General features: G+C 32.0%; 1 protein-coding gene across 1 annotated transcript in view; it reads left to right on the top strand.

Annotated features, from left to right (window-relative positions):
* The window catches only part of LOC118193463 (erlin-2-B-like), a 59,981-nt gene that overhangs the window by 35,282 nt on the left and 6,104 nt on the right, over positions 1-18,595 (top strand). The window contains exons 7-9 of the mRNA XM_085816143.1: positions 3,936-4,061; positions 6,131-6,263; positions 11,020-11,111. Of these exons, the coding sequence (XP_085672269.1) occupies positions 3,936-4,061; positions 6,131-6,263; positions 11,020-11,111 (351 nt within the window). The remainder of the gene's footprint in view (positions 1-3,935; positions 4,062-6,130; positions 6,264-11,019; positions 11,112-18,595) is intronic.

Raw genomic sequence — 18,595 nt, 5'->3', positions numbered from 1 at the left:
CAGAGTTGGACCTGAATTATGGTAACGTTCAGCGTATTGTAACCGATGGGTTGTGATATTCCAAAGTTTGTGCCCGCTGGGTTCCATGTGCCTTGTCCGCGGAGCATAAGGCCACTCGAATGATGTGCAGCCTCTCATTTCTTCAGCGATACCATTCAGACGACCAACACTTCATTGATTGCATCATTACCGGTGATGAAACATGGGTTCATCACTTCACCCCCACATCCAAAAGAGCCACGATGGAGTGGAAACACGCTGGATCACCGACGAGGAAAAAGGTTAAGGTCATACCCTCTGCTGTAAAGTGATGGCAACCGTTTTATGAGATACGACTGATGTTATCCTAATCGAGTATTTGGAGCGTGGCCATACCATTAAGGCCGATCGTTATTGTGCCACCTTAACGAAATTGCGTAAAGCCATCCAACGCAAACGGCCTGGATTACTGAGCAAAGGCGTCATTCTTCTGCGTGACAATGCCAGGCCCCATACAGCTCGTCAGACTCAGGAATTGCTGCAAAGGTTCAAGTGGGAGGTCTGGAATCACCCCCCATACAGCCCCAATTTGGCTCCAAGTGACTATTTCATTTTTCCGGCATTGAAGCGATACTTATCCGGAACACTGTTCACGTCAGACAATGCAGTGAAAACAGCTGCCTATAAATGGTTTAATGAGCAGGGCCCTGATTACTACCAAGATGGGATAAACAAGTTGGTCAAACGTTCTGACAAATGCCTAAACAGGTTTGGCGACTATGTGGAAAATTGAAGGCCAGATGTGTCTCTTGATTCCCATTTGTATCTTATTTCTATTGTTAATAAATACTTTTTCATTTGCCTTGTAAACTTTTTTTTTGGATCACCCCTTGTACTTAATGAAGCCAATATCCAGTATGTTTTATTAATGGCAATTAAACAGAACTTCTGTCTCAAAAAGTCATAATTTATTAAAAACTTGACAGCTGTATGCAAAATAATTTTTCACAAGCACAACAGTACCTTACATGGTTTAGCTGCCTCAACCATGCTGTCCCTCTAGTATCTTCTATCTGCAGTGATTCCTTTCCAATTTTTAATTTTCAAACTTTTTGAGTCTTCAAGGTCATCTAACCATCTAGTCATTGGTCTAGATTTAGCTTGGGATCACTGAGGTTTTTTAATGTCAAGATCTTAGTGGAAGCGAAATAATTCACCAAGGTATTAAGTTTCATAATCTACTAGTACCATATCCACTGCCTGCAAAAATACTGACTTTAATAAGCAAAAAATTATAAATGCATTTGAAACATTTGTCTGTTAAAAAATGAGAAATACTTTAAAGCATGGATTCATTTTTCAAACTCTGAAAGGAAAAGGGCATTTTTGACACTTAGATGTTTATCTGACACTATGTAGATTTCTTTGAGTAATACATGTCTCTTAGTCATTGCTCTTCACATACTAAACTACAAGCTTTTTTATGGTTTCTTATTTAGTGTCATTAAGTATATATATTTGTCCAAGAAAAATATTCCAGTACATTTTCATTCTGTCTACTGTTTATAGTTCTTCTTTGCAGAAGTTAACTAATGTTAACTCCTTACATCTATATAATAAGTGAATTGTATAACTGTTATATATTTTATATCTTCAAATCAGTTAATTCCTGACACTGATTTCTGTATTTTTTTCGCATTTGCTGTTGAATTTTTCAAGAATATTGTCTCTCAGCATATAGTTTCATTTGATGAAAATTGGCGTATTCCTTGAATGTGCATACCAACCATAATGCAACAAACCGTAATTCTACCAGAAATACTGTTGATATTAAATAGAAATTACCTGTAACAAAACATGGCAAGTGTTATAATGCAAAGAAGGTATATATTCAAGATTTAGAAACTACACCCAAATGCTAGTTATTAAATGCAGAAATTTGTGGTTCTAAAAATCAGTAATAAAATTGTTTATGAATGATTTGATGGTGGGAGATTAGTGGTGGCAAAGTTTCCAAGTATGGCTGATGTTTCAATTAATACACAACTGCATTCTGCAAATAGTACTGTATTCTTTTGCAAACCAAGAGAAAAAGAATTTCAAAATTGGTACCAATAAACGGAGTAAGGCTTCGCAAGGAGCTTTAGGGTTGTAAAATTTTTTTAATATAATGGTAAATGTACATTTAGAAACATGGGTTCGGAAATATATTTTATCTTTTTCAATATTTTGTTGGCAATATGTTTTCATCATTTCCTTGCACTTAGGCTGATATGTCTGTGTATTATGTTCAAGAGCTTAAAAAATTGTAAGTTTTTTCCATAGTATAACATTGCAGTTAAATCTCCAGGTGCCTTATCCATGGATTTTTCCATTTAAAATTGGGAAAATTTATTTACCAGTGAAAAGTAATTTTGTAAAATGGGCTTAAAACATATTTTAATTTTATAAGAAAAGTCCCCCATTTGGAAGGATCGATAACTAGAAATCAGCATAAGACCTCTTGTCTACATATTTATATGAGAGTTGTTCGGAAAGTAAATCCCATTATTGTGTAAACGAACACTGGGACAGATGTGGACAAAGATACATATTTAATGATTTATAAACGTTACAGTGCTTTTGACATAGTCACTGAGCACATCAAGGCATTTATCACATCTAAGCATCTATCATTTATCGTACATAAGAAATAAGATTTTATTTGCCAACATCAGAGAAAGTGGTCATATGTTAAGTTAGCCAGGATGTTATGGCATTTTTCACTTCTTCATTGTCATCAAAACGCTGGCCTCTCAAGAATCGCTTCAAGTATGCTTGGTACTAGGTCAGGCCAGTACTGTGGAGGGGTTTGTTAGTTTCCAACTGAAGGACTGGATGAGATCTTGAATCACACTAGCAGATTGTGGCCTGGCATTGTCATGCAATAAAATGACATCGTAACTAAGCAAATTGTGTCTTCTGATTTGAATAGCGTGTCGCAGGTTTTTCAGTATTGCACCGTAAACGGCGTCTTTGATGGTTTTGTCTCAGCATGAGAAATCCACATCTTTTCTATCCCGGAAGTTATACACATGTTTTTTTTTACGTGTGGAAAGTGTCCGTTTGAACTTCCCCCATGTCGGCAGGGGGCTTCCATTATATTTATTTTAGTTTTGATAATGACATGACAAGAAAAATCGAATTCTCGTGACCAGTGACAATGTGGCTTAGTATTCATCCTCCTCGTCATTGTATTGACTCGGAAAGGTCAAAGTAGCTGTAAAATTTTTACCTTTCTGCTCCTCCATAGTCATTTTCTATTCCCACCATGCACACACTTTTCAGGGTACTATTCTGTTATCTGGACTGGATTCAGAAATGTATGTGCATATATGTATGTTTGTTTATGCATACATACAATGCTCGATCCAGTCCCTGTTAACAGAACAGTACCCTTTTCAGTAACACAAGTACTTATCTATACCATTCTATATGAAATTGTTACTATCAGAAATCTGTGTCTTTTGTAGTGTTTTTAATAACATAATTTAAGAATAATTTTAGTTGGAAAGAGCACAAACACAGCCTTCCATCCATTGCTTTTTGCGTGAAAACAAAACTGTCAAGAAGTAGCAGACAATAATTTTTATTTTGAAAAATATAATTTTGGGTAAAAAAAAAAATTTCCAAGCTTACTTTTTTTTTTTTTTTTTTTTTTTTTGTAGGAAAACAGAATTGTCTAAAAAATATGCAAACGATGTCTGTAATTAGTATTGTTGATTTATGTATGTTTTGTAATAACATTTTATGCTAGAACTTAAAATAATGCTATTTTACAATCGAATATATTTATTGTTGCCCACAAAAATTTATTTTTTAAGATAATTGGTTATTTTATTTAAGATACTTTTTTAGCATTTCGCTTCTGTTAAGTATTATTTGTGCACTAATACACATGTATTTAATATTTACAGTTTATGACATTGTACGGAACTTCACCGCAGATTATGATAAAGCCTTAATTTTTAACAAAGTTCACCATGAGTTGAATCAGTTTTGCAGTGTTCATAATTTACATGAAGTCTATATTGATTTGTTTGGTAAGTTTGTGGGTTATGTGAAAAAACAAAATTTTCTTTGAAAAAACTGCATATTCTGTATTTAGTATTATGCTGCTAATGTTGCTTTTTTTTTTTTTTTTTTTTTTTTTTTTTTTTTATTCTAGAGATTAAAATATTTTTAATTACAGTTGATGACAAAACTAAATCCATTTAAACAATATGGAATTTTATCAATAATAAGCATTTGCATATGCAATATCAATCGTAATATCATTTGCATATCATTAATAAGCATTTTCAGATATATTTAAGTCTGAATGCTCAGTTGCATGCATTGTTTAGTAGAACAATTAAGAAGTCATCCATCTTTGCCTTCTCCCAAATAAAGCTAAAAGTTTTAATAATAAAACAGGCTTTTATATAACTGAAAGTATATATTACATGTGCACTGCAGGGAAAGGTTTAAAAAAAAAAAAAAAAAAAAAAGAGGACAGTTCTATATCTCCCGTTCTACTGGGCCGATTGACGAAATTCAAATTGTGTTTTTCATGTCTCGAAAGCATGACTTAGGATATATATTAGATTTATATAAGTGTTGTTCTAATGTAGGTATTTTGACACAAAATCAGACTTTTTCTGAAATGACATGTATGCACTCTTTTTTTTTTTTTTTTTTTTTTTTTTTTTTTTTTTTTTTTAAGATTAAATGAACAAAATTTTAATTTTCAGAGAATTTAGTAAATTTAGCAGTAATTTTTTGTGCTATAAGTATACAAATGAACTTAGCAAATGTACATTATATTTATAACATACATTAAAGCTAATTTATTTTATAATCAGATTTATTTAACAATTTCTGTGTAACTCTCTGGTCCAGTAATAATGTAATTGCAGATTTTTCATTTTGGATAAATAATTACTTTTCTGTATTTCTGTTTTAATATAAATTTTGAGCTTATATAGTTAAGATGATTGAAGAATTTATTTAGCTGAAGCTTTTCAGACATTGTGTTTCAACTGAAATGCTACTCATAAGTCATTTGCTTACATTCTGCACAATGAATGTAAAATTGCATATATCATCAGCAAATGGGAATAGATTCTTAAATAGAGCCCTTACAGAATTTTTTCTGGCTTAGTGAGTCAAAAACATGGTAACAATATTTTTTTTTTTTTAATTTATAATGAAGCCAAAATTTCAAGTTAGATATTTTTATAAGCTGCTAGCGATATTACTATTCCAATGGCACATACACGGAGCATAATCGTGAATTTAGTGTAGAGATTCAATTTAGGTAAAATCATACTGAGAATTTTATATACTATGCATTTAGTTATTAATCTCTGTCTTCTTAAGATTGAAGGTATTTAAAAAAGTGATTTTTGTTGGTTGATATAAAATTGATTTTCACATATGTATTGATGTATTTTTACAAAAGAGTTCTATTCATCAAAAAAACTCCTCATTCAGTCAGTTTTTCCCCATTTCCCCACCCCATGTTTTTTCTATGTACTGACATTTTCTTTGTAAATAAATATGCTTAAAAATATAATCATTTTTGTTTAATAAATCCTGATTAAATATTTTTAAATTATTAGTTGTTTTAATACATATGTACAAACAATCCAAATTTAATGTAAAAATAAAAAATGGAAAATATAGTTAAAACTCAGAAAGACATAATCTACAAAATATCTACAAAATTCCTGGTTCTGAGGTCAGTGGATTAGAGGAATTCATCTGTATGTTAGTTAGGCCGCATCCTCCACGATGGCTCGGTTCCCATAGGCAAATAGCCATTGTGTGCTTTGCCATATTAAAATACCCTAACCTAATCTAATGTACATTAGTGTAAGATTGTGGGTTCTGTTTTATTTAACATAAAAAAATTTTATGTAATTTGTAATAGTGTGATTTTCCTTAATTTCAGTGGGGTAAGAAAATTTGAAAATTACCTTTTAAAATTATTAATGTGTCATATTAAGTCTTTTCAAACAATTGGATGAATAAAATAACTTCAGATTTTTAAGTTCAGTATTGAGATTCATTTCTCTTCATTTCATAGAGCAATTTTAATTTTTTTTAACGGTTATTTTTCTCATGACAGATCAAATTGATGAAAATTTGAAAACTGCTCTGCAGAAGGATCTGAATAATATGGCTCCTGGTTTGTATATTCAAGCTGTTCGTGTTACAAAGCCAAAGATTCCGGAAACAATAAGGAAAAATTATGAACTTATGTAAGTATTATAGTCTGTGCATAGTTCATGTTGTTAAACTGGTGAATTGGATTGGTAACTGTAAAAATATTATTGTATCTCTCTAAAAATTTAATTTGTAATAAATGCTGCTAATATGTGGCTGGGTTACATCAATGAGTTTATCATTAGACTTAAAAAATCGTTCATTTAGTGCCATAGTAACTAAAACGTAAAAAGAAAATATCCCTTGGTTTCTTGGGAAATATGCATTTTTAAGCTGCAAATTTGAAGACGAATGCACATTGTTTACTTCTTGACACTTTTTCTGCCTCATGTTTTGTCATTCTGCCATGAATAATTATAACTTTTTAACACATCGAGGACTGCGAGTACCACCAGTGGCTCAGACGCAAATGTTTTAGCTGGCGACGTGCACCACCAAGTGGCTCACATCACCTATAGTTTTACAACACAGTTTGTTAGATGAAAAAAAACTTCATGTTGTTCAGACTATAATATTAGTAGACTATAATAATTATGACAACAGATGGTGAACAGCAAAACATAGAATGATATGAATGTAAAGAAAAAAGGGCAAGCAATTTTAAGGAAAATGGAAGAAAAGCAAAAAACCATATTTTATAACTTAAATCCTTTAATAGAATAAAGTAAAAATAATGAATATAATGTATATTGAAGAAAATCAAATTGAAATATAGAATCTAGAGAAAACATGATTGTGCTGAAAGAAATAATGAAAAATTAAATATATTATATCATTATTAGGAAGTAGTACATATTCAGTTTCCATTTGCTGCATTTCTAAATTTTCCCTTATTAATCCAAAAATGCTATTAGTCATAAGTCTCAAAAAGAGATTTAGCATTGTTTCACTTTTCATTCGAATATTGCCATTCAGAAAAACATCAGATATTATTCTTTCATATTTAATCTCTCTTTTATTAATTAGCAAACTAAACTATTTAAAAGCAATAGATGCAGTTCTTAAGAATATATTTTTGGTACTGTTCTGGTATTGGGACTGGATTCATAATTGTATGAACGTGTGTTTGTATGTATGTGCATACTTACATACATTTCTAAACCTGGTCCTGATAACAGACTAGTATCTATATATATATATATATAGTTCGAGAATTAAATCTTTTATATGTTTGCACATTTTTTTAAAAATTATTTTGGCTCTTTTTCCCCCCCTCTTAAATTTGCTTTTTTACTTTTATACGTGTGTGTTAAAATTTAAATTTAAATTTGTTTAAATGTATATATATATATATATATTATGTATTATAGTCTGTGCATAGTTCATGTTGTTAAACTGGTGAATTGGATTGATAACTGTAAAAATATTATTGTATCTCTCTAAAAATTTAATTTGTAATGAATGCTGCTAATATGTGGCTGGGTTACATCAATGAGTTTGTCATTAGACTTAAAAAATCAATATATATATATATATATACATTTTAATCAGATTAATTTAGGTAAAGGTGCACTTAATTCATGATATATCTAATTAAAAACATTAAATATTTTTGTGGAATTGCATAACATATTTTTCACTTTTTAAATATACAGAAGATTCATAGCATTCCCATGTTAATCTAAATGCTTATTCATCTAATATCCTATAAAATGTTTTGTTATTCTACCTGTATCTGTTTCAATAATATGTACTGATAAACCACATTATACTTTAAAAGAGCCCTTTTGAGTAATTGTTAAATTTTGGGGGGGGGGTATTCTTCTGGGATGAGACGAGATTTTCATTAGCATCAGTAAAAATCTGTCTTGATATAGTACCAGATAGATTGAAATAGGAGAAAACAGGAGCCGTAGATAATATTTAAGTAAAACTGAAATCATCTTAAGAGTAAACAAATATAAAATGATATAGATATGCAATTTTTTGATTTATACTGATAAGTTGTGCTGTTGCTTATCAATATGCTGACATGTCTTTCTACTACACAGAATCAGTGCATGAAGTTAGACCTGTATAGCATAAATAAATTATTGAAAATAAATTAATTGAAGAAAAAAGCTGCAGATGATTAGAGTAATCAGAAAATTTTACTGTTATATAGACATTTAAATGAAAAATAAATGCTTGTGAAAGTGATAAGATGAGTGTAAATTTGCATAATAGCAGTACAAATGCCATCAATAAGAGCCTCCTGTAGCATATAAAGCTAATTAAAACATTAATAGCTGGGGGGCAGAGTTTTAAGGAAGGCAATTTTAAAAATATTTAAACAGATTTGAAGTTCAGTTTTTGTGTCTTTTTAACAATAAAATTAATTGGTGTGCTGTTATTCAAGTGTAAATTAATATGTTTAGCTCATCATGATAATCTTGGATATTAGTGCCTGTTTACTAATCTTTATAGCCTAATTAATTATGCTTTTGATTAAGAGCAGTCAGCGCAAAATCATTATTTTTCCCCCTCCTATTTTATTCCTTTCAGACATACTCTAAAATGTCATGACATGCATGATTATTAGTTAGCTCATTTTGTTATAGGGTCATTCCTGTGGACTAAAAGAATGTAGAAATTTCTTTTTCTAAACTTCTTTGCAAATGTTCTTTATATATTATGTAACAGAGAAGAAAATTTGAATTTGTAGGCCTGTATAATTTGCCTTCAAATATAAAAATATATAAGCTTTTCTTCTTTAATCTAAAAACAGAAATAATATTAACTGTGCTTAGTTTACTTTTATTCAGTCTATACATTGGAATTGGAATTACTAGATAATTGTAGATTGAAATTTTATGATATAAAAAGAAAAATGGTAATTATATCAGAAAGTTTGGTTTATTTGATTATGGCAAGGCACTCAGGGATTATCTGCCTTCATTGAGGCTCTTTGTAAGGGGTACTGCCTCATATACATGTTACACATAGGAAAACTCATGAAAAACCCATGCAGCCAGCCCGTTCACAGAGATTTGAACCTCAAACCAAACTATCAGTGTTCAACGACTTTACTGCCAGGCTGCTGGTGGGCTGATACCAGAAAGAAGCAAATATTTTGAATAAAAATAAATTGAAAGCTATAGCTAATTAAATATCGGAAGTGAATTAACAAATTAAGAATATTTCTATTATATGATTGAAATATAATGCACTGTACTTGTCTTTAATTTTCTTCTGTATTATGAGTTATTTTCTGTTATTGGAGGTTTTGTGGTATACAGTCAAAAGTCGTTAATCCGGACTCGTCGGGACTTCGGTGATTCCGGATTATAGATCATCAGTTTAAATCTCGTAAGATGGCATGCAGAAATTCTAAAATTAAAAATATGAAACCGTAATTTATGAAATAAAAAAACAATTATGATCTAAAGGGTATCAAAAGTTGCAAAAAGAAAAAGCTTAATATCTATTTGTTTACTTTATTAAACATTTTTTTCAATGTAAGTTGTTTAAGTTTTGCTTCGTTTCATGTGATAATACTTTCTCTTTAATTCTATTAAACAGACATAATTTCTTGTTCAGTTACAAAGTTCCGCTGTTCAAGTCCTATAATTGCTGTGTCGACAACACCGACTAATTTGTCAATCGAAATTTTTTCGTTTTCAATAACCTCTGTCACTTTCTTCGCTATCGAAAGCGAATTGTAATGACGAGGAACTTGTTTTAAATCATATCAAAGACGGAGCATATAGAGATGAAATACTACATTTGGTAAGGAATTATAAGCCAAATAAAATAAAAACATCTGCGCTGAAGATAAGGATAGTGCTGACAGATCAACTTCCAATTCATTACGCGCCCGCCGCGGCGATCCCTCCGCCGAGCAGCGTGAAATTGATAAACAAATTTCGGATTTCAAAACATACTTTCGCTTTAGATCCTTTACATATTAACAAATATATATTGGAAATTCTATTTGATATAATCGAAAGTTTAAGCTTACTTTTATAAAATTGCTCTTACAGTCTGCAAAAAATAATAAGCCGGATCCAGTTCGAAAATTAAGGAACAACGCAATCATCAACATTAACTGAAATAGATAATTAGATAATTTTAGCTTATACGTCCATTATACATAAAATGCGCACGCGAAAACCTATTCTGCACTTGCGCACACTCATATGCGCAGTCGTAAAAGGTCTTACGCGCACGCGTAAACGCCTATGCGCATGTGTCAACGCGGCGCATGCGCAGAAAGTTTTTAGTTTTGAGGTCCGGATTATAGATCATTGCGAATTATGGGTGTCCGAATTAACGACTTTTGACTGTATTTTCTGACAAAAATAATAGTTTGTGAAAAACTTAAAAGCTTAAAGCTTCTTACAATGTTTGGAAGTTTTTAATGAAATATATGTGAATACTGTGAAAAGATAGCAAGAGGAAAAAATAATTGTAAAAACTGCAGATATCATATCATTGGAAATGGCCTAGCAGTTGTTGAGTGATGAAAACAGCCGAATACTGAAAGTTCAGCCCTGCTTTGATCTCAGGGGAACAGACTGACTGCATGGTTGGTTCTCATGTTTTCTCCATGTATAATATAAATATTGGCCAGTTCCTTTAGAGAGTCTACCATTATAAGCATCCCTCCCCTTAGGCAGATGGCTTTGCTAATTTAAATAACCTAATCAAGCTATTAAATGAAAATAAATTTGATTCTAGTATTAAAGTTTTCATAAATAGTTACATTTATTATTTTGTCTATAATTACTCATTTGTTTTATTATATTTGCTATATTTGTTATTTTATTTATTTGTATTATCAAATATTAAGTGTTACTGTATGATCAATAGGGAAAGTGAGAAAACAAAGTTATTAATTGCTGTTCAAAGGCAAAAAGTTGTCGAAAAAGATGCAGAAACTGAAAGGAAGAAGGCTGTAATAGGTATATATTTTCCGTAATTCTTTTTTTAATTCGGTATGTTTGTGAAATAATGGCATTCTTATCTTTTCTGTGCATTTCCCTAAATTAAATGTTTATGCATAATAAATACATATATATATATATATATATATAAGCTCTTAAAGAATTTAAACGCTTTGCTCAACCGATGCGTTAACTGCCATGAGCGTACAAATACGCCCTCCCAAAATACTATCATTTGCTTTGCACTGCTACCCGTAAAATTATTCGCAAATCTTTGGAATGCAACACCACAATGACCTTTGCAAAGTATGCGAAGGAGGATACTATTTCAGAGAGTATGCGAAGGAGGGAGAAATTGGAGAGATGGATGTGTCTAAGGCCGCGAAAGTAATGACTGCGCGGTTTTGGCTGGTGTTGTTTGAGTAAAACGTATTTTTTTTTATTCGGTGTCCTCCGTTTTCGTTTACTTTCTTTAGTAGGTTCCAGGAATAAAGAGAGATATAAGGGATGTTTCAAACTCATTTATCTTTTTTGATGAACTGCTCGTGCTTCATATTGTTCCTGGAACTAACCATTTTGTAGACAAGTATATGAACCAACACCTTGCAAACGAAAAATCAAGAACAAAATCGTGGCATTCAACCAGTGCAGAAGAAATATGTTTTTTTAGGCATGCTGATTTCACAAGGTATATCACTGAAACCTGATATTACACTTTACTGGTCTAAAAATGAATTGATCGAAACTCCATTTTAGGGATCTTTTTATTATAAAAACATCATTTTTATTATACTTGCATCTTTTTATTATACTTTTACTCAAAACATTAAATTTTGTTCATTAATTTTTTTATTTTATTCTTTATTTTGTAAAAGTAAATAGTTTTTAGAAAGTAAAACTTGCACTTATTGCATCGCATAAGCGTGAGCATGTGTGAAAACCGTGGCATGGGAAATGAATCTTGTACGTAGTGTATTCGGAAACTAAGTACTGTTTCATTCTAGTGCCGTCGCTGCACTGTGGTAGGCATCCCACGCATACGCACTAGTCTTTCTTGTTCACTGACTTTCAATTGTCACCATTTTGGTTGCTCTATGTTGTGTTTTCAGTTTGCTGTACACATTCAAAATGTTTAAGACAATTAGTTCTCCCGCTGACTGTGAGATTCGTGCCGTGATTAAATTTTTTAACACGAGGAATGTTAAACTAGCCGAAATTTATCGTCAAGTGACAGAAGTTTATGGTGAATACGCGATAAATGATGAAATGGTGAGAAAGTGGGTAAGAATGTTTAATGCAGGTCGAACAATCGGCGTGGTCAAAATCATGTGCACTGTCTTCTGGGATAGGAAAGGCGTTTTGCTTACTGAATTTCTTCCCAGAGGTGAAACCATTAATGCGGCACGATATTGTGAAACTTTAACAAAACTAAGGTGTGTCATTCAAAACAAACGAAGAGGAATGCTCAGTAAAGGAATTGTGTTGCTCCATGACGATGCTCGGCCCCATACTGCTGGTGTCACTCAATCATTAATTCGACAGTTTCATTGGGAGCAGTTCGATCACCTGCCGTACAGCCCGGACTTGGCGCTGTCCGACTATCACTTGTTCCTGCACATGAAGCGCGAGCTTGGTGGCAAGCGCTTTGGATCTGATGATGGTATACAAAAACTGGTCACCCGCTATGACAAGTGTTTGATCATTGGCGGAAACTATGTTGAAAAATAGTTTAAGACATGTATTTTCATGTAAAAATAAAATTGGATTCAAAAAAATTGTTTTACTATTTTTTTTTCCAAACCCGTACTTAGTTTCCGAATATGCCTCGTATGTTTTCCCCAGCAGTTAATGGGTTAATGATATTAAGTAAATATCTTTAATGATTAAAAGGTAATTTTTTTCTTCTCTTTAATTATGAGTGTTTGCAAATTTTTAAGCATTGAGATGTTTTAGTAATTTTTCCATCACATTCTTTTGCATATCTCTCATGTTGCTATATTTCTGCGAAGTATGTATCTTAAATTGTGTATTAAGTTTTAATTATTAGCCTAGTATCTATTCATTCACATTTGTATTATTTTCTTCACTATAAATATTGAATTCCCATTTTAATGGGTGGAATGAAAATTTACGTACATGCTTTCATGCATTGTTTCATTTTTAATATTTATTCATTAAAGACATATATTTATAATTAGCTGGTAGACTTTCTGAGTTTTTAGCCCAAAGGGCAGTTAATTTCGTTTTGGGATTTTGCATCGGAAACTTGAAAAGTCTGAATCATTTTTCAGATTGTTGCCACCAACTATTATCACCCTGTATTAGAGCTAAAGAAATTAAATAATGAAGAATCTGCATAAATGTATGTATGTTTCTCACTCTGTGATAAAACAGCGGTACCTGGAGCCATCAAATTTTGAATAATATACATCTTCACCATATAATATGCGCATCTGGAAGCCCAAATTTAGAATTTGGAATTTCTTTTACTATCTATTTCTTATTTTGTAAAGAGTAAAAATCCTTTCTTTATTTCAATATAATGGATATTGAATCTTGTAGGAAGAACAAAGCTAAATTTTCAGAATGAACAAAATACTTTTATTTGAATTTTAAAACAGAACCAAAAAAAATAAATACTGTAGCTCTTAACTATCAAAATTTTAAATTCTTAACTACTACAGTTAAAACTCTTACAACTATTAAAATATTAAAATCTTAAACTCTCCAAAAATATATATATAAAAAATCTTCCGAATCCTCTTCTTGTTGCCACACCGTAAAATGCAAGTTCTTGTCCTATTATTTATATTTCACGTTCTCTTTCACGATCTTCACAAGTCATGATCTTTACAAATCACGATCTTTACAAGTCCCCCCACAAGAAGCACATTCGTCACCGTAGAGACAATGTTGCTCAGAGTTCATTGAGAGAGAAAGAGTTAACAGCTAACCTTGACAAAGCATCAGCATTCCCATGTGAACTCCCTTTGCGGTATGTCACAGTCATGTTATACCGTTGTAACGCTAAGGCCCATCAAGACAGTTTAGCACCATGAGGGGCGCTTTGGGTCAAGTAGGTGAAGGGATTGTGATCAGACACAATCTGCACTTTGGCACCGAAAATCCATGTGTCAAATTTTTTCAAGGCTTCGATGACACAAAATGCTTCTCGTTCGATGGTTGATCATCGTTGTTGACAAGGCATTAGTTTCTTGCTGAAAAATGCTATGGGCATTTCTTTTGTAAATGGCTTATGTTCATTATCATTCTCACCTATGGTAGGCAATCCTAGTAGCTGTTGTTCCTTATCATCTTTCCTCTCTTCTATCTTTCCAATGGCTTTGTCAAGTAGCTCATACCATTTATCAATTGTTTCAGCTTTATCAATTTCTTCAAATATGGGATTTCTGTGCTTGGTGAAAGTCCTATAAACTAAAAAAAATCTCAGCAATTTTTTCTTCTGCTTTTTCTAATAATTCTTCATCAACATGATGTAGATCGTCTACCTCGGACTCGGGCTCTTCTATTAATCCAGCAATTCCTTCCGTTTCTTTCTCGTCTTCCAGTTCTTCGCTGTCATCCGAATAACTTTCTGTTCAATCTTCCATGTTTTCACCCTTGAACTTGAAAGGTTTCTGTGGTTTTCAGTTTCATTGTGGATGACATTTTCCTTTTCAGTTTCAACTTTTGTTGTATAATCCACACTTTCTTTTTCATCTCCCAGTTCAACAGTATCTATGCTGTCCTTATTGTACTTTTTGTTTCTGTTATCATCCAGAATTTCTTTTTCAGTAAATTGTAATAGTTCACTGTTATCTGCAAGTTTATTTTCAGTTTCAAGATCTGCAGCTTCTGTGTGATTTACATTTTCATTTTCAGTTACTAAGTCAGCTTTCACACTTTCCTTATGGATTATTAAGTCATTCTTTTTATCATCTACTTTTTCCTTCTCGTTTCCAATTTCAGTAATATATTCTTTCTCTTCTATGTTCTCATAATCAAGATTTACTTGAGTTTTATTGTCATCTGCAATTATTTCTTTTTCAGCTGCAGTTTCAGCATCATCTGTATTTTCTGTTTTGGTTACTGGCTTCACTTGAGTTTCACTTTCATTGACAGTTTCTTTTTCAAGTGGGATTTCAGTATCACCCATAAATTCGTTTTTACTTTCAGGTGGAATAATTTCTACATCTGTTATTTTGCTGTCAATTAACTTTTCCTCTTTGAGTTCATCTTCTGTTTCTACCCTCTTAGTTTCTTCAGTTATAATTTCTTCCTTCTGTGCTTCCTGTTCAACAATTTTATCTTCTATCATTTCTGTTTTCTCTATTTTTGTAAAGGCCAGTTCTTTTCAACTCTCATAGAATTTTTTAACATCTTGCTTAATAGTAGGCCAAAAGAATGAGTACTTGATTCGTTGAATTGTCTTTTTCTCACCGAGGTGGCCAGCAAGAGGGATTTCATGTGCCATTTTTTTCACCACAGATATATTCGGAATGAAGTAATATGCCATCATCGAAAGTATATGAATTTAGATTTTTATTTGCCCATTCAAAGCATTTTTTCAGAGTTTCATCTTGTTCTTGATGTGTCTTGAATTCTAGTCTTACTCTGTTCGTTGTTTTCAGAGACTCTATGTTTTCTTGGGAAATCTGATTAACAACAGCCAAATTTGTAGTATTGTCTTCAACTGGTGAGGGTTTATCATCTGTCTCTTTGTACTCTAAGGGGGATGCATCCCAATGACGATCACAGTTCCACAGTTCGATATTTCCACAGAGTGTTTCATAAGCTGAAGAACTCAATAGCAAGTCGGTAACTAGCTTTTTTGAAACAGCACACGTAATGGACACTCTACAGTGAAATTCATCGTCAATTTTCATCTGGAAAATCTTTAGTGGAGTAATTTCGTTTTCACCGAAAGCAGAAGATATCTCTATTTTACTTTCTCCTTCGCAAGGTATGTTGTCAACCAATTTCTCACGGACTACTGAAATTTGTGCTCCCGTGTCTACAATTCCATTTAGAATAATATCTCCACATTTAACTTTGACAAGTTTTAATTCATCTATGTTTCTAGACACGTCCACTGATTTTGAGACAGGAATAGAGATCTTGGCAGTTAGCATTTCTGGTTTTTCTTTTTCTGCAAGGGGTGTTTGTGTTTGTATTAAGTTGTTTTGTGCTGTTGCAGAAGCACTTCTTGGTATCCGATTTTTGGTACATAACTTAGATGTATGACCTTCCTTTCCACAATTATAGCAAGTTAGTTTGAAACTAGGCTTTTGTGGTTCGTCACTCTTACGGGATGGGTACACTCTTGGCGTGTTTTCAGTGGACAGCGATTTATTTCTGAAAGCTCTTTCTGGAAGTGGAGAACGAGGTTGCCATTTTTTATTAATTCTGTCTGGTGATGGATTACCACCAGTCCATTTTGAGATATTACGAACACTGTCTCATATTCGTCAAGTTTATCAGCTAATTTGGTTGGAGAAACGAACTTCGCCCAGTCGTCAAGAACATGGTCTCTTACTTCATAGGGTACTCTTTTCTTAATTTGGTCAGTAATAATCAAGTCTTTTAACGCGGCAAAATTTGTGATTTCAAGACCATTAATCCATTCTTCAAAATTTCGTAGCAAAAATCTCTCCATGATTTTTCAGCGCTCTTTTGGTGCATCACAAATTTTTTTCTTAAGCTTTCAGGATTTAATTTAAATCTCTTCAATAAAATGGCCTTAATGTACTCATAATCTTCAAAATTTTCTTCAGATTCCCTACCAATTAATTGAATGATTTCAGATGGCATTAAAGTCAATAAACATGAAACCCAATCTTTAGGATCAATCTTTGTCTTTTTAGCTTGTCTTTCAAATAAGGATAAATAAATCACAATATCATCGTGTCTTAAATTGAATTTGGGAATAAGCTTAATTAAATCAAAATTATGATGTCCATTTTCATTTGTTGGTGGAGTTTGTGTTAATCGAACACGAGATTCAATTTCGAGTTTCCTCAATTCAAACTCCATTTGCTCTCTTTTCTGCTGTGCTTTTAATTCTTCTTTCCTTCGTTGTTCCTCAATCTCTTCTTTCCTTCGCTGTTCCTCAAGCTCTTCTTTCCTTCGCCTTTCCTCAAGCTCTTTTTTCCTTCTCTGTTCCTCAATCTCTTCTTTCTTTCGCTGTTCCTCAATCTCTTCTTTCCTTCGCTGTTCCTCAATCTCTTCTTTCTCCTTTCTTTGCTGTTCCTCTTCTTTTCTTTTCCTCTCTTCAATAATTGTTAAAAACACTTCTTTAGCAAATGCTTCATCATATGTATCACTTTGAATTATTTCATTTTTTATCGTCATGATTTTCATACTTGGATCTACTTGAATTTCTAATTCAGCAGCTAAAGCCAGCAAATCCTCTTTTTCCCACGTCCCATAAAAGCCATGTCTCAATTTTATTCAGCCAATAGACTCTTAGTTTTTTTTTTTTTTTTTTTTTTTTTCTTTTTCTATTTAAATATAATTCACAATGAATTTAATTTTATTCGGCACGAAAATCAATCAGTGGAATCAATACTTAAATGTGTTGTTGACCTACTCTGGCGAGTCAAATGAAATTACATTTGAACACTGGCGTATTCATTACTTTGACAAGTAAATAAACTAAGATTCCATGACGGAAACAATAATTAACTTTTCATAATCTTAATTAATTATTTTACGTTTACAAGGTAAATTGAGCTGTCACCTGAGTTATTTTGGTTCGTAATTATATGCGGGAAAACCCCGATCCTACCGGCTGTGCCAGTAAAGATCCTTTCCTTATTTCAATATAATTGGTCTAGAATCTTGTAGAAAGAACAAAGCTAAATTTTCAGAATGAACAAAATACTTTTATTTGAATTTTAAAACAGAACCAAAAAAAAAATAAATACTGTAGCTCTTAACTATCAAAATTTTAAATTCTTAACTACTACAGTTAAAACTCTTACAACTATTAAAATATTAAAATCTTATACTCTCCAAACAAAATATATATAAAAAATCTTCCGAATCCTCTTCTTGTTGCCACACCGTAAAATGCAAGTTCTTGTCCTATTATTTATATTTCACGTTCTCTTTAAGTCACGATCTTCACAAGTCATGATCTTTACATAAAGCATTTGTGGGTTTTTATGAAGAAACTTAACGACTTCAAAGCAAGCAATGGTGACACTGTACAGAAGGGGGGGATTTTTTTTATCTCCAGCGCATTTTACTGTGTATCAGAAATTCTAAAACTATGGTCTTTTTAAATTATTTTCCAGTGTTGCTGTTGACTAAAATTGTATAGTTTTGTGTGAAGAACATGATATTTAGTAAATAAAGGTAATACACAAAATGTTAAAAAAAGGCCCCTTTGAGCATAATATAAAATCTAAAATTTTTTAATTAATATTACTAACACGATTATTCTTTTGTTTTATTCATTCATTATCTTAATGCATGTTATTACCATTTTTAGCCAAGCA

This window comes from Stegodyphus dumicola, chromosome 4 (genome assembly GCF_044657685.1).
Source record: "Stegodyphus dumicola isolate Sdum_Otavi_A_Nest chromosome 4, ASM4465768v1".
Lineage (NCBI taxonomy): Eukaryota > Metazoa > Arthropoda > Arachnida > Araneae > Eresidae > Stegodyphus > Stegodyphus dumicola.
This window is presented reverse-complemented; position numbering and strand designations above follow the sequence as displayed.